This window comes from Fopius arisanus, unplaced genomic scaffold, assembly GCF_000806365.1.
Source record: "Fopius arisanus strain USDA-PBARC FA_bdor unplaced genomic scaffold, ASM80636v1 scaffold00081, whole genome shotgun sequence".
Lineage (NCBI taxonomy): Eukaryota > Metazoa > Arthropoda > Insecta > Hymenoptera > Braconidae > Fopius > Fopius arisanus.
Window position 1 is genome coordinate 565,301 of NW_011887820.1, and position 17,603 is coordinate 582,903.

A 17,603-nucleotide genomic window follows, 5' to 3' on the forward strand; every position below is an offset into this window, starting at 1 on the left:
TCCAAGAGGATAATTTTTCTGTTTCGGACAATTTTGGGGTATCTGAATCAACTTTTGGAGATAATGTTTTGAAATTTTTTTGGGGTGCTTTTTAATGATTTCGAATTTGTGCGAAAAGGATATATGTCGTATAAATACTTTTCGAGAGAATCCATCATCGTGATCGTTATCATCGAGGAGTTGCCGGGCATAGAAGTACCTTAAACCATTTTTCAGTATTTTATTTTAGTATCAACAGGATAGACTCTGTAGTTTTTATACAATTCTATAGATATCAATTCTATACGAAAATGTTGCATTGAATAAATAGTTGAACCATCATTGTTAATTACCAATCGTGTGTGTTGATGTCATTTTCACTCTGGACAGGAGTCTTGGCTCCGGCACCGGACCTTTCCCAATTCAAGTGTCCATCTAAGACCAGGTGATAAAATATAGAACCTTAATTCTCCGCATAAGCCTCCAATTTAAATCGCGAATATCTCGAGTGATATTGAATTGTTAGCTCGAGTGTAGCAACGTTGAGTTGCTACAAATATTTTAAGGTGGTTGTCGCGCGACAGTCTCTGTAAAAAGTTTATCCGCTGTAAAACGGGCCAGTTTAGAACACAATCTTTTAGCGGTATATAGTCTCACTTGATTGATTGCATTGTGCATGGATAGCTAAAGCATAACTATATATTTTCCATATTAACTATTTTCAATTATATAAATTTATGAATTTCCGATAATTATATTCCGTAAACCAAACGGTCAATCGATTTGATTTTTTTTTCTGTATTTCCTCCCACGATGTATATTCCACTTTTTTTTTTATTTCTGAAACTGTCGAGCCGTTGATTTTTAAAAAATTCTAATCGGCAAAACTCCATTTAAACACGTGTTAAATCACTCGAATTTCAAAAATTTATATCTCAAGTTCAAAACGGTCAATTGCAAACGGAAAAGGCTCATTTTGTTGCTAATTTTTCAAACTATTCACCATAAAATTTTTAACGAAAACTGTCGAAAAAAAATTCTACGCGACAACAACCTTAAAATCATCAGAATCGCTGAGATATCGTATCCCCTCGGAAAGTGTTTATATATCCTTTTTGCATAAAATTGAAGTCAAATTAAAAAAAGTGTCCATACCCCTATTATCCTCAACTCAAGCGATACTTCAAAATTTTTTAATTTGATTAATTCTCCCTAGACTAATGCAATTATAATCTTTGATGGTCGGTGCACGATTATGATATCAAGTATTACATTAAAATTGACATGTGCAGACGTAATATTCGAAATATCATTAGTATAAATTCGTACAATAATCTCCAAGCAAAAATATCGAAAATGCGTAACTACATTAATTCATTAAAAAATGAATGGCAAATAATTGTTTAATTAATTAATACCAAAAACGGCAAGAGTTGAGTTGGCAGCAGATTTATTTTTTAAAATTGCACTATGGTAATTGCCACGAATATTGACCATAATGTTGATATTTATGCTAAAAATAATTTAAGGCAACGGATATTAGTGTTTTTTTTTAATTTTTCGTCTCAATTGTTATTTTTTCGTATCTTGTGAGTCGGTTTTGACTTCAGGCCGATTGATGAGCTCTTGGGCATGTTGTAAACCGGCGCAATAATGCAATAATAACACTGAAAGTCCTTGTACTCGAAGATCACTTTGTGTTATCAATTTGACACTGTCAAGGTCAGTGCTGTGAGATAGTTCTAGTCTTGAGGTAGTTTCTACGTCAAGCGCCGCCTTCAATTTCCCCATCTGCGAATATTCAATTGATTCAGTGAATAAAAATTGAAAAAAAAAATCATATACATAACAGAAAAATTAATATACAAAAATCATTTTTCAAGGGACAAACATCGCATCGATTTATTTTTCTGACGAATTGTTGATCAAATTTTTTCAGTATCTCATGAGCCCAGAAATTTTATAAACGTGCAATAATATCCCTGCCATTTTTTCAAGCCCTACAAATTTCCGAAAAATTTCGAAAGAACGCAGGAAATTATTGCACGATCATGCCTTTTTGGAAACCATTATTGTATGGCGTCAATTGGATCAAAAATTTGTCAAAGACTTCAAGAACCCAGCAATCCTTCTAAGTTGTTAAATTGTTTAAATAATGTTACCGGTTATTGTATTATTTTTTTTTAAATACTTTATTGAAAATGTGGGTTGCTTCTTATCTCATTTTTTTCTATGTAATTCTTCCCGCTTGATTAATTTTATTAAACAGTTTTTTAGTTTAGTCAATAAATTTCGGAATCCAGATTCCAAACTAATTTTGGCGCTCCCCTAATTAATAGTTCTTTCATTTCTCACCATGGAATTGATTTTATCAATTCTTTCCTCGGCTTGTAAGTCTTTGAATAAAAATTTCCCAGTTTCTTTAGCACGTGACATAAGACCATCGTCTAATTCACCCGAAATCAAAGGCGCTGCGACACTTGGCTCTGCACCCTCCAATAAATCACTGCTTATTCCAAGTCCTCCAATCAGTGAATTCTGCGTATTTTTGTAAAGAAATTTCAACTTATCACTATTATCAAAGAAGAGAGTTGGAAGTCAATTTCCGATACACTGCATGGAGAGAAAAATTTCATATAAATTACATGGCCGTTCTGTAATCTGCCAAAAATTCAAAACAGTATTCAGTCAAAATTACGGAACGTTCAGTGAAAAATTGCGTAATTTCCGTAATTTGTACTGAATACTGTTTTGACTTGAAGTACCCCGTAAGAGTGGCGTATACTGTTTTATACCATAAGTGCGTATGTATGTGAGAAATGGCTGTTCGGTGGTTGAAATAGGGTCCGGAGGGGGGGGGGGGGGGGTGGTGGTCCCCCCGACTGGTGAAGTAGACACCAAAAGCAAAATCAAAATCAAAAATAAAAAAAAAGACTCGGACGATTCACATGAAGTTTAAAAACTTAGAGGTATGGAAATAATTGTCTATTTAATTTTTTTTTTTATTGAATAAATAAATGAAACGTCAGGATATTGCAAGTTATGTCGATAACAACAAGGGACTGGTTGATCTTATGAGTCGATGCGCAGTTGATGTGGGGAATCCCACGATGATATCGCAATAACCATTTGCACATCGATCTGCGCATCGATTCGAGCATTTGCGCATGCTCAGGGGTTACGTCAGGGATTATAGACATGTATAGTAGGGTTTCACACCTCACTTTCTTTCTGCGTTAACACCCAATTGAAACCGGCGGGGTTTCACGCACGTATGGTATATAAATGTAAATTTTTTCCCCATTGTGTTGGAACTTGATTGCATTAAATTAATTGATCAAGTCATAAAGTTTGTCATTATTTACACTTGGGTAGAGGTACAGAACCTTGCCCTCTCTTTCTTTTCTAAAGATATATGATTTTTACAATTCATATGAATAATTTCAATGTAACACTTGATTACTCCATGTTCATCGATCGGATTTATCAAATCTATCAAATAATTCAAGATAAAACAAAATATATTATATATAATAATAATATATAATAATATAGTAATTCGTGGCTTTAGCGGATATAAAAATCATAAAGACGATTACGATGTACTACATGCCATTTAAAAAATTAATAATTGACCATTCTACCATTTCCTGTACGCAAATCCGGCTTCAACATTATCGATATTTGTTTGGGGGTCTGTGGGGAAGACTTATCTATATTTCCTCCCTAGGTGAGAAATATACTATTGATCCAAAATGTTTTAAATTATCTGAAAAAAATCAGATTTTCAAAAAACGATGGAGTGCATGGTGAAAATTCAAGTTTTATGTTTTCTTTCTGATTTTTCCTATGAGAACGAAATGTAGCAAAAAATTACTATCATTTGCGGAAAATTAAGAAAATTTCCGACAGAAACCTGTGTTTTTATTTTTTTTTTTCAAACACTTTTAAATATGTTGAATTTGAGGGAACAATTTCAAAATAAAGATGAATAATCACGTGAAACCCGATCAATTGAAGCGATGGACCTCCCATAATTGGGAAATCTCGTTTTCTAGATACGAATGATCGAAGGAGCTCCAAAAATAAAAATTGATAATGTTGAAGCCGGATTTTCGGATAGAAACTGGTAGAATGGTCTAAATAGTTAATTTGACTTATTATTAACTAAGGATGCGGTTAATTAATAAAATGCAATTATTTTATTTTGCCTATTTCTGTGGCGAACTCGAACAACGCAGAAATATTCTGTAGTTTCTTCATGTCGAAAATTCATTGATATTGTTGTAATCAATTTAACAATTACTTACCAATAAAAATCGATGAAATTCTATTAGTAACAGGATTATTATTGGATGAACACATGCCACAGAGAAGTTGAGAGTTCAGACGATTGTCGATTGGACGAAAAATTTTTGCATGAATGGTCGAACAATCTGATGGCAATGATTTTATTCTCAAGGTAATTGGTCAGATCTCATCGAGCCCGGTCTCCAACTCCGAGATCGTGAGATCACTGTTAAAAATTTTATGGGGACTAGTTCGAAAAATTACCTACAAAATGGGCCCTTTCCGTTTGCCATTGACTTTTTTGAATTTGGGACATGAATTTTTGAAATTCAAGTGATTTAACACGTGTTTAAATAGAGTTTCACCGATTAGAATTTTCTCCGTGACGAGATCAGGAAAAGTGTTACAAATTTTATAATTCAAGACTGGATTTGCTTTTATCAATGAAATTTGATTTTCAAAATTCAAGCCGAATGCTCGGGTTTTTTATTACATTTTTTTATTTTGAAACATTTCGAACATTTCCGAATTCCGTTATTGTTTATTTTTATATGAACATTTTTAGATACAAATTTTCTGAGTTTTCCACTCGAATTTTCGGATTCAAAATGAAAAAAATCATGTGAAAGAATTAAAGAATGGCTTTAAAAAATTTCCATATAAAAAAATGTCAGTAGAAAGATTCAAAGATTCATATAGAAATTCAAAATCTATTAACTGTTCATTAAAAAGGGCCCAATAGAATTGCCTGAAAACACGAATCGAATTCTTCGACAGAATTCCAATAGAAATTCCTGAAGAAAGTCTATAGAATTTCTATGGAATTCCAATAGAATTCCAATAAAAATCCCAAAGAAAGTCAGAATTTCTATAGAATCCCACAAATTTATATTCCAGTAGATAAATTCCATAATTCATTTATAGAATCAACCAATGCCATGAGAATGTTTGGATGGGTGAGGGGCAGAAGTGACACTGAAAAAAGGATAATTTCGAAGAAATGAAAGGTCTACCTTGCGGGATGAGCAGGGACTTGGGGGTAGACTTCGAGATCCTCCACCACTTGGTGAAGTCGGTGGTGCTAGGCAACTGGTACTTCCGGCTTTCTTCAATCCCAGCAGTGTATTTGCTATACTGGCCTTGACTGCCATCATTCCCTAATCAATACCATTAAGGATGTTTATCAAAAATCGCAAGTATTCAAAAAAATATTCATTTTTTTCATCGACAGATGAAGCGATTTTCTTTATCGCCATCATTTTTTTTATCTAAATCGCATATATTATTTTGAAATCGAATGGACAACTCGTGACCATTCGATTCGTTATACTTTTGCCCATTATCGTATGTGTTAATTAATAGTTGGACGCTTTAAATATTTCGTATGTAATTAAATCTAATAAGTTTAATGTTGATTAAAATTTCATTATTAGCCTATTTTTCAGACGTTCTTAATTCCTGCTTGGACTATATACTCGATGAGTTTGTACATGGAAATTAAATACATGAGAATTTATGAAGATAATAAAAGCTTATAGAGATTTTTATTTAACGGAATTACTATTTTTCAAAACATCACACGAGAATTTTGACACATCTTCGCCGATAACTCTTGATCAAATCGATGAAATTGAAAAAATCTAAGAACAATTTGAACTTGTCAAGATTTGCAAAATGATATATAATATAGTCCCATAAATTTTGTCAAATGCTATAATAATTACCAATAAACGTGAATTTTGGAGCGTGACCTTCAGAAAAAATATGGAAAAAACTTGAAGAACTTGACAGACACGCAATAAAATGAGATACAACTGAAGCAATTTCAAAGAGCAAAAAATTTTCTTCAAAATGGTACCTAAATATTCTTATTCTTTTACTTGGGAAATATGTATTTACTCTTCCGAAGTTCATTTACGGAAAACAGAAAAGAATTATCTCAAAAACCAAACAAAAAGAGATAATTTACTCATAGATTTTCAGTATTTCAGTAGATGATTCATAAATTCAAAGTTTCTTCATTTATTTCTACAGGGAATATTCGGATTAATATTGTGTAACATCAAAGAATGAATAAAAAAAAAAGGAATGTTTCTAAAAATGAAAAAAATGTGATTTGCTGAATATTGCTAAACATCCTTAACGTTTTCCACATTTACTCATTGAATTAATTTCCTCACCAAATGCTAATTAATTCTCTGATCCATCAATATCCGCTGTTGGAAACCCATCACCTCGATCCCAATCATCAACAAAATCTACTAATTACATAATCCAAAGGGTTGAAAAAAATGAAAACAAAAATCAAACAAATGTGACATTTTCTTTCATTTCTCAAACTATATTTACATCTTTATCAGTCGATAGTTAAATTCTTAATGAACGCATTAACTTTTATCCTCTAATTTAATATCAATGACCAAATATGATACTCGGATTGTTTATTTGTTTATTTATCCATTTATTTATTTGAAAAATAATGAGCAAGTGAACGAGATCTTGTTGTTTTTAAAAGTCAGTATGAGTTGATCATAACAAATGGCCATCAATTGAATAAATAAATATGAAAATAAATTAATAAATAAATAAACATAGTAATACTCTCGTCGCTTTATCTAGAAGAGATCGTAATTGCAGACTTCAATGAAAAATTGTTTCTATGGAAGTGTTTTGTACTATGTGTTCAGTACCTGAACGTTTTCTTCGCAACTGGTGAGTGATATCTCGGGTCCCATATCACCACCAATGCTAACTGCTGCTTCTGCTTCCTCTACCTCGAAGGCCATTGTTGCTAGACTCTCAGCACCACAATTACCAGATGATTGACAACGTAATTCACATTTTTTGTGACAGACCATTCCGCAGTCGCGGCATTGCACTGCATCTTTCAACCAGATCTAGTGATCGAGTCGAACAGTAAATATTTCATTATTGTAATTTTGAATCCATCGAAAAACTTTGTAATTGGGTGTGTGTGTGTGTGGGGGGGGGGGGCTAATAGTATTGAGCTTCAACCGCAATAAAGTTACTTTTCTGGATATTTTAAGAAATTTTTTCATTTTTTTGGGTTCCGAAAGAAAAGATTGGAATCCCTGAAATTGAAATTGAAATTTGTAAAAAGTCGCAAAAAACAATTGGTCATGGAGATATTAATGAACGCAAAGAATTGGGTCGCGTCTGGCAAGAGCTCTTGTACTGAGAGAAGGAATTATTTATAAAAAATATTGATTTTTTTGAGAGATGTGAAATGAAATCAACGATTTTTCGACATTATCAATCTTTTCATAATTATAATTTTGAGTATTAGTATTTGTAATATTGTAATAACATTTCTAATATTATTTTTTTTAAGTGTATTGATCATTTTATGCAAAATGAGAAAGAGTTTTTGATTTTTGGCGATTTAATAATGAAAGATTTGAAAATAATACTTGAGCTTAAAAAAAAGTATTTCTTTCGGTGAATATCTTTGAATTGAAGAAAGACAGCAATATTTTTGCAAAAAAAATTTCCATAGAGTATCACGAGAACTTCAAAAACGGTGTGTTTAAAGTAGACATCAAAAACGCCCCCCAACTCGACGACAAGTGATCGATTAATTTCGGATACTTCCGGGGTTCATCGGATCGGTGACCCTCGATCACCAACGAGCTTGAGACCCCTCAAAAATTTTACTCGTACAGTCAATGTCTTAGAATACGCATCTCAACTTTCCGTGACGATTTAACGATTCACCCGTTAACGATTCCTCGCGAGCCTGTCTCTAACCGACGCACAACGCATTTCTCAACTAATTAACGTGAATTTATTGTTTAAGGTTGTTGTCGCGTAGAATTTTTTTTCGACAGTTTTCGTTAGAAATTTTATGGTGAATAGTTTGAAAAATTAGCAGCAAAATGAGCCTTTTCCGTTTGCAATTGACCGTTTTGAACTTGAGATATAAATTTTTGAAATTCGAGTGATTTAACACGTGTTTAAATGGAGTTTTGCCGATTAGAATTTTTTAAAAATCAACGGCTCGACAGTTTCAGAAATAAAAAAACGTGGAATATACATCGTGGGAGGAAATACAGAAAAAAAATCAAATCGATTGACCGTTTGGTTTACGGAACGTTAACCCAACAATTATTGTATATTTTTGTATATATTCGAGACAAGTGACCATTAAACACGAAGTGTTTTATATCTCGGGTGTATTTCATTTTTCCCCTCTTCCCAACACACATTTTCCAATTTTCCAACGCTCGACGACCCAAAAATCAACGTCCGTCACCAAACACGGTATTTACGAAAATGATTATATCTGTCTACAATTCCGAGAAATCGGCTAAAACACGGCCTAAAAAAACGTTGTCATCGTAGTTCCTCACTTCACAACAGAAATATTTATTTATAAAATTGTAATTTCAAAATTTACCTTTTTAGAGCAAAAATCGCAATGCGTGGCTCGATGGAAATGCGTTCGAATAAAATCATGTGGCTTCTTATCAGTGACTTCACTGACATGTGGCACATGCTTCGGTGTTCCAGTTTCTTTTTTAATATCAGCATTTGTGTTTCTCCTTTGAGGTTCGCTGGATATCCAGTCGTAGGACAAAAGGATATCTCCATAGCAAAGAGTGGGATCAAATCCAGAATATCCCTGCAGTTTCGAGTTGAAACTTGATGCTGAAAAAAGAAAGTTCTTTGAAATTATAGAGAGCAATATATAATAATGCAGAAGAAGATTTCAAACATTACCTATTTATAAAAAATTTCGCAGTCAATGATATTATAACGCATGATATTTTCACATAACACATTCTCAATTCTCATGTTCTCCTGAGACTTTTTCGAAAATTTTCAATTTCTAAATTTTAGCGAATACCTCCTCAATTTTCATGTTCTCCTGATACTTTTTCGATCATTTCGAATTTGGCTATTTCAGTGAATATCTTTTCTATTTTCATGTTCTCCTGATACTTTTTCGATAATTTCGAATTTGGCAATTTTAGTGAATATCTTCTCTATTTACATGTTCTCCTGATACTTTTTCGAAAATTTTCAATTTCTAAATTTTAGCGAATACCTCCTCGATTTTCATGTTCTCCTGATACTTTTATGATGATTTCGAATTCGGTAATTTCAGTGAATACCTTCTCTATTTCCATGTTCTCCTGATACTTTTTCGATAATAACGAATTTGGCAATTTCAGTGAACACCTTCTCTATTTCCATGTTCTCCTGATACTGTTTCGAAAATTTTTAATTTCTAAATTTCAGGAAATGCCTCCTCGATATTCATGTTGAAAATTTTGAATTTGAAAATTTCAGTGAATGCATTTGCGATTTTCATGCTCCCCTGATACTTTTCCAAAGATTTCGAATTTTCAAATTTCGGTGAATACCTCCTCGATTTCCATGCTCCCCTGATATTAAAAAATTTCGAAAATTTAGAATTTTCACATTTCAGTGAATACCTCCTTGATTTTCATGCCCCCCTGATACTTTTCGAAAAATTTCGAATTGTCAATTTTCAGTGAATACCGCTTCCATTTTCATGCTCCCCTAATACTTTTCGAAAAATTTCGAAATATCAAATTTTAGTGAATACCTCCTCGATTTTCATGCTCCTCTGATGCTTTTATGTAACTTTTGAATTTTCAAATTTCGGTGAATACCTCCTGGTTTTTCATGCTCCCCTGATAGTTTTTTGAAATTTTTTAATTTTTCAATTTCAGTGAATACTCCCTCGATTTTCATGCTCCCCTGATATTTTTTGCAAAATATCGAATTCTTCAATTTCAGTGAATACCTTCTCGATTTTCATGTTCCCCTGATACTTTTTTGAAAATTTTTAATTTTTCAATTCCAGTGAATACCTCCTCGATTTTTCTGCTCCCCTGATACTTTTTTGAAAATATTGAGTTTTTCATTTTCAGTGAATACCTCCTCGATTGTCACGCTCCCCTGATATTTTTTCAAAAATTTCGAATTTATCAATTTCAATGAATACCTCCTCGATTTGCATATTCTCCTGATACTTTTCGAAAAATTTCGAATTGTCAATTTTCAGTGAATACCGCTTCCATTTTCATGCTCCCTTAATACTTTTCGAAAAATTTCGAAATATCAAATTTTAGTGAATACCTCCTCGATTCTCATGCTCTCCTGATACTTTTTCGAAAATTTTGAATTTATAAATTTCAGTAATACCTCCTTGATTCTCATGTTCACCTGATATTTTTTCAGAAATTTTAAATTAAAAAATTTCAGTGAATACCTCCTTCATATCCATGTTCTTCTGATACTTTTTCAAAGATTTTGAATGTGTAAATTTCCGTAAACACCTCCTTGATTCTGATGTTCTCCTGATACTTTTTCGAAAATTTTGAATTTTCACGTAATATTTTAGTTGTTAATGTTTCGACAATGAATATTACTCTCCATAACATTTAAAGGTGATGCATAATTACCTGTATCAGGTGGCAAAAGGGCCTGGCACTTCAAGTAATGCCCAGTATTATTAGTAGAGCACTGAGCAAGAATAAGTTTAATCGGTGTATTGATGTACCCAATAATTTTGGGTGGTCCCTCCCTCCCTCGACACTTGGCCCAGACCCCAATATTCAAGTACTGCAATTCATTATCGATTCGAAAATTTCTGGTCTCCTCGAAATTTATCAACGATGCATAAGATTTATCTCTGGTAGTCGAATACAAATCAGTGAGTGAGGGTGCCATAAAATCATCACCACTGACAACAGGATTGCTGGACGTAGAGTGAGTGGAAGTAGTAGATATCCTTCTGGACGGGGTGTCAGGAATGTGAACAAAATCATCAGACACCTGAAAACTGCTCTTTCGTCTTCTAAATAGTTTAATTCCACCCTCAGACTTATCCGAGCCCTCGAAATCCCCACACTCCCGCAAATCCGAGAACTTCACTTGACTCTCGACATTCAATTCATTTTTGATTTTCTTATCAGCATTTACCAATGTTTTATCAACTTCTGGTTTAATATGGGGCTTTTCATTATCAAATTTCGTGTATCTTCTCTCAACTCTGATGATAAATCTCCGTTGAGCTGCGCTCTTCACGAGTTTTACCACTTGTGTCATGTTGGAAATCCTCTTGCCATCAACTGCCACGAGAATGTCAGACTTTTTCATCTCTGCAATTGCTGCTGGACTCCCTGAGACTATCGTCTCGACTACGACGCAATTCTGACCAATTTCTGGAATGACTTCCTGCTTGAAGACGACACCAAGCTGGTGGGAGTTTGGTTTGCTGATTATTAGGTCCAGAACCATGTAGGGAACACCTCCGTACTGGGTGAGGTACACCCAGGGAGTGGAATCCACGCTGATGGTGCAGTAAATGTCGACCTGAGGTAAATCTTCTGTGGGAAATATCGTCGGGGGCAGATGCAGTCTTCCTACTTCTATCAAACCAACTTCCAGGAGACCAGGGGTCAGCTGAGCCGTCACAACCTGAAACAAGTGGAATTAATCTTTTATTACAAATGGTATAATTATTTTTTATGATAAATTAGCAATCCATTTCCGAGTGGTCACCTGAAAAATTATCAGCAGCATCAAAGCCAGAATTAATAATCAATTATTGAAATTATTAGGTGGAAAAATTAAATCAAACCAATGCAGATAATAATCCGTATAAAAATAAATGATAAATCCCCAGTCGATGGAGAATTCGACGAAATAAAAGTAATAATACGAAATCTAGTAATTTAGATAATTTACACCAACAAATGAAGATTACTAGAAGGATGAATAAATTGAAAATACTAAAACAGATATTGATGACAATTATATTGAAGTCGATTCTTCAACGATTACAATTCCAGTTCTCCATGAAAATAGTGGAGAGAATTATTATAATATTTATGTGTTTATATTGATTATGAGCTGACGATACGACATTTAATTTCTCTTTAATCTCCAGAAATTAAAATTAACTGCGAGGAAAAGGTCATGGGATTTCTCATCTTTTATTCTATTTTTTCAGACATGACCTTTGACTTTTAACTCATAAATGGAGGACCTGGGTATTAGAAAATGTGTATTAATATCAAATTGAAAATCCAATATTTTTACTTTCGGTCATTCATTTTTTCAACATTATAAAAGACTTTATAAAATTTCTTTTCTAGGGTAATTGAACTTAAATTCACTACATTTATTCGGATGCAGCTTTAATTTTGTGGTGATAATATAGAAATAATCTTTAATATAAAACAATAAAATAATAATTTGATGGATTACCTCTGATAAATCAATGTCCTCATCGTTCAGTCGACGGAAAAATGGTTTGTACCGCATTTTATATCGCGGTAATGTGTGCTTTCTTCTAATTGCCCGTCTGATCTGTCCTGTGATAAGGGATATTATCTGGGGCTGCAATTGCCGTCCTTGAAACTGAGATTGAACTTCCAGTTCGAGTACTGGATCCGAGTAAAAACTCAAAGACCAGTGGGTGTACGGAATTCGAGTAAACTGGAGTCTAGCTCTTCCACTGACTCTTTTAACTTGAAGTGATAAGTAGGCAGTCTTTCCAAGTAACATTTTTACATCTATTGACAGTTGAAAGTTCCCGGAGTAGTGGAGATCCAAGGATAGATCAAGAGTCTCGAGCAGTCCAGTGTCTCGATTTATGACGGAATCATCAACTTCGAGGCCCTTGATCATAGGAAACTGCGTGCCAAGATCTAAATCACGTAACTGAAATAAAAATCACAGTTATTTCACTTTAATGTTATACAAGAATCCGTACCGCGCGCCAGCGCGCGGATATAATACGATTTCTGTATAAAAGTTACGACTTTGTAATCTCGCACCATTTTAAACGGACCAATAAGGAATCGTGGCTTCATGATTTCGAGATTTTCGAGATAATCGATTGTGTCAAGCGTGTCCCTTTTAGAAAAGGATTTGTAATCTCGCGCCATTTTAAACGGACCAATAAGGAATCGTGGCTTCATGATTTCGAGATTTTCGAGATAATCGATTGTGTCAAGCGTGGCCCTTTTAGAAAAGGATTTGTAATTTCGCGCCATTTTAAACGGACCAATAAGGAATCGTGGCTTCATGATTTCGAGATTTTCGAGATAATCGATTGTGTCAAACGTATCCCTTTTAGAATAGGAATCGCAATCTCCTAAGTGGAATAAAAATTTTAATTATTCAATTTTAATTTTAATCATCACGATTATCTCTATTTTTCTCTCAATAATGAGAACCAATACAAATTTATCGATTTCTCGATATTAATTGTCGATTAAAGAAATCTATACGAAATTTATTTTCAAACAAAAAATAAATAAAAACTGTATTAATTTTATTTTTCATATAATTCTATAAAGTATTAAAATTATTATTGAAATTTTCTACAAAATAAAAACATAGAATTAATCTTACTTAATTAATAACTAGTGTGTTAGTTAATGGATTTTATCTTATCATTAAATGTTAATTAATAATTAATGAGTTAGTCAATGGATTGAATTTTAATTAATATCGACAACTAAATTTCAGCAATAATTCAATACAAAATAATTTTTAGATAAACGAAATTAGTACTAATTTTTACTGCAATACTAATTTTGAGAACTTAATCCGCTCAGGACTACCCTTTGGCCTTCATTACTTATGGATTATTAATTAGTAACTACGAATTAACATATTGATTTTGAGATGTTGTCTACGTATTACGTGATATAATTGCAAAGTACAACATTTTTAGTGGAAATAATTCAATTATCAAAATTTTCGTCACGCGAGAAATATTTTTCATGAACTAATTCCATGAGTTTTCCCAAATATCTCGGGATTGGCAAAAAATATGGATATTTTCGTAAAAATCTTTTATATAGAGCTCACAATTCTCTACAAAAAAACATATAACTAAAATATGTATATCTCCCGTCAGCACCGAGATATTCGCAAAAAACTGGAGAACCGAAAAACTCACTTGTCCCAATTACCGATTTATCAACAGAAATAAATCTCAATTCTCTCGAATAATTGAAAATAAATTACCTGAACACTATCAAAGAGTCTCCCAGTGGTAGTCTGTGTGAGTAGCTCCTTAAATTCATTATTCAATTTTCTGTACATCCACAACCTGACCCTCTCAGCATTTCTCAGCTCATTGAATAAAAACTGAAGTGTCAAATTAATAGCCAAATTTTCATTGCCCTGTAGATTCTGTCTACTGGTGTGTTGTCTCTCCTTATTGAGATCCTTGGCCAATTCATCAGGTAATTCGGCTTTTCCCTGTGGAGGTGGTTTACCTGGTGGTTCTGCTGGTGGTGCTGACTCTACATAAATCTTCAATATATAAAATTCGACGACCAGGGTACATATTATACCACAAATGAATGTAATCACAGCCAGAATGAGCATCAGAAATAAGTCCATAGTAAATGGACGCTAAATTAGCTTCCTCAATCGTGTATTGTTACTATCATAATGTATTTTCTATTTAAAAATATAATATGACTCGATAATATTTTCACTCGTCAAATTGATATCAATGTCACCCATCTGTCATTTCTGCATCTCAACAAGATCCTGCACTAGATCCAACTGCTCTCTGAGAAATAATTATTTATACCATCAATTATTCTCTCTGCATTCTTCATAATCACTTGGATATTCTTCTTTTAATTGATAATCTGATGATTACACTCGTTACACTAGTCGAACGTATATTATTTATCCTAGTATTTTGATTCTCGAAATTGGTACTTGTGATTTATGTACAGATGTGGACGTGGAGTCGATGGAGTTGTGAATTTTTCTCTGTCTTCTGATGAGTTACTCTCATTATTGATTTGCGCAGCCATATTGAAAGGTATGATGCGATGTGCTTTCCGGTGTATGACTGTCTAGTTGTTCTCATTGGGAGATCAATTTTTAATCATTATTGTTTATTTATTGTTGCTGATAGGTTATGGGCTCTTTTTCAGATTTGAGGTGATGAAATGTGATTTTTTTTTTTTTTGGAAAGCACCGGTTTATTTGATAATCGCGTGTATCGATCGATAAGGAGCTGCAGTACTCACTACTCATGTGATCAGCTGATTTTGACAGGTGGGGTGGGCCTCAATCCGCGCGGTAATTCATGGAATTTTTGAATGCAGATTTTCTTGTTCGAATTTAGTCCTCAGGGATGAACATGAATTGTTGCTTTTGTTATGCTCCTCGGATGTAATTACTTGCAACAATTACTTTTCATCAATTGTTATTGAAAAGTGTTGATTAAACTGAAACAGTGAGAAAGAATTGTGTCAAGGAAATTTGGAAACCAATCGTTGCTTTTTTAATATTTATTATAAATGTAATCTACCAAGTTTACAAAAAAATAATAAAAATTACGCGGCTTAGCATTGCTCTCCAGAGGATTGAGTGACAGCTAGATGCAATAGTAAGCTACGTATTTTTTATTATTTTTTAGCAAACATGGTAAATCTCTTTTAAATAATATCGATCTTTAGCGCCCTTCAATAATTTTTTCTATTTTTTTTCATTATTTTTTCATGTCCATTCAAGTGCTTCCCGCAACACAAAATTCATCCCAAATTTTAATGCATTTTAGGTCAAGAAGATAAAATTTAAACAAATGTCGACGTTCGATAGATAATCCACCCGGACCTTAAGGCTCGGGTGGATTATCTAGAAAAGATAATTTACTCCGAAATTCGGATTCCTAATTACTTTGGCAATTAATGGTTTTTTTCAATAATTTTTAGCTAGCGTTCTAGCGGTTGTCAACAACTAGGCCGCTAGCTAACAATCATCGGAAAAAACGATTAATTGACGGAGTAATTAGAAGTCCCAATTTTGGAGTAAATTATCTTTTCCAGACACTCTTGTGCTTAACGATCGCAAGACACATCTGATAATTGTATTATAATTAATAAACCGTCTCATTGTGTGTTGAGTTATCTATCTCTCGATATAAAATTATTTATAAATGTAATAACTTCAACAATTAGGACTCGTTAATTCTTACGAAATTGTAAATTCAATAACTGTTGCACTGAGACAATTTTATCGAGTGAATTTAATCCATAAAAAAGTAAATAATATAATAAAAAAATAGGCAGTAAATAATAAAAATCGACGATTACTCATGTAATCAAATTTTTGATTTTGCTAATTACTGATTGAGAAAAATTTTTTTACTGAATAATAATTCAATTTGTTATTGTATTATTTATTTATATTAGCATTAATTTATTTCAATACCCACTTTGGTAATTTTTTATGTCGATGATTTAGAGAACATTATTATTTTATTATTATAAAGATTATTTTTAATGGAAAATTGGTAACAACAAAATAATATAGAGGATAAATTGTTCAGAATATACGTAATCCTTGAATTTGAATTCTGTTACGCTAAATAACAAATCGACTGGCAAATTTATACACGCAGTATTGTGCAAATATTGGCTGCAAAGACTTAACGGAGTTTGGTAACATATTTTTTATTCGAAATCCCAAGGTCTTCTCAGACCCTCACGAACTGAATTAATTACCGAAGTGATAAACTCGATAAGTCGACTTAACTCTTGTGAGGGTTTCTCAGAAATATATCAGAAATTAAAGCAGATAGAAAAATTATCGTGATACCTTTTTTGTAGCTCTTAATTAGCTCTGCAAAAAAAGTTATGACGATAATGTCATTATTTCTCTTACGTTTCGATATTTTCATTGAAAACTGCTCAGTAGTTAAAACCAACTCAAACCGGTTCAGGCTTCACTGTCAATTAACATTTCAATGTGATTTATGCAAAAAAAAATCGATTGCAGAATTTTAGAATTTCTTAAAATATTGATAATTTGCATGTAACAATCACTTTACATTTTTTCCTTGTGCTCCAAATATTTCTGGAGTCAAAGAATTCATTAAAACGCAGACGAATTTTGAATTAAAAATTCCCAGAACCCAAAAAAAACTTTTCTTATGAATAATATGCAGTCATTACTGTAAAAATATTCCCTCTTTAAATCAAATGCCATTTTTGCTTCAACTCTACAATTCTGCTCCTTAAAATACGGTGAAAATATTAAAATTGAAAGTTGACCTTTCAATAAATTTTTCAAAAATATCTCCGAAACTAAGGGAGATAACGAATTTTATATCAGAACCTTTTTTCTAGAGGCAATCGAGAATTATTAAAAAGGTTCTGACAAAACTTTCACTATCTTCATCAGTTTCGGAGATATTTGCAAATAATTCATGGAAGACTGAAGTGGACTTCTCTCCTTTTACCACTTCATTACTGAGTAATTAATCAGAAGCTCGAAAACCTTTAAAGAATGTA

The 17,603-nt window shown here is 32.8% G+C and overlaps 1 protein-coding gene across 1 annotated transcript; it reads right to left on the reverse strand.

Annotated features, from left to right (window-relative positions):
* Positions 1-964: 964 nt before the first annotated feature.
* On the reverse strand, positions 965-15,746 carry Pdzd8 (PDZ domain containing 8). Its single transcript, XM_011311066.1, has 8 exons — positions 14,308-15,746; positions 12,535-12,990; positions 10,725-11,742; positions 8,687-8,937; positions 6,960-7,166; positions 5,283-5,426; positions 2,335-2,517; positions 965-1,770 (listed from the first exon to the last, which is right to left on the reverse strand). The coding sequence occupies exons 1-8, from the start codon at positions 14,686-14,688 to the stop codon at positions 1,552-1,554; spliced, it is 2,859 nt and encodes a 952-aa protein (XP_011309368.1). The 5' UTR covers positions 14,689-15,746; the 3' UTR covers positions 965-1,551.
* Positions 15,747-17,603: the final 1,857 nt, after the last annotated feature.

Bases quoted from the DNA above. Each gene is read 5' to 3' on its own strand.
- Pdzd8 (XM_011311066.1), bottom strand. From the start codon at position 14,688: ATGGACTTATTTCTGATGCTCATTCTGGCTGTGATTACATTCATTTGT. The intron at 7,167-8,686 runs GTAAATTTTGAA...CTCGATCACTAG, and splicing joins GCGATTTTTGCTCTAAAAAG to ATCTGGTTGAAAGATGCAGT. The intron at 2,518-5,282 runs GTAGACCTTTCA...AAAAATACGCAG, and splicing joins GTCCCTGCTCATCCCGCAAG to AATTCACTGATTGGAGGACT.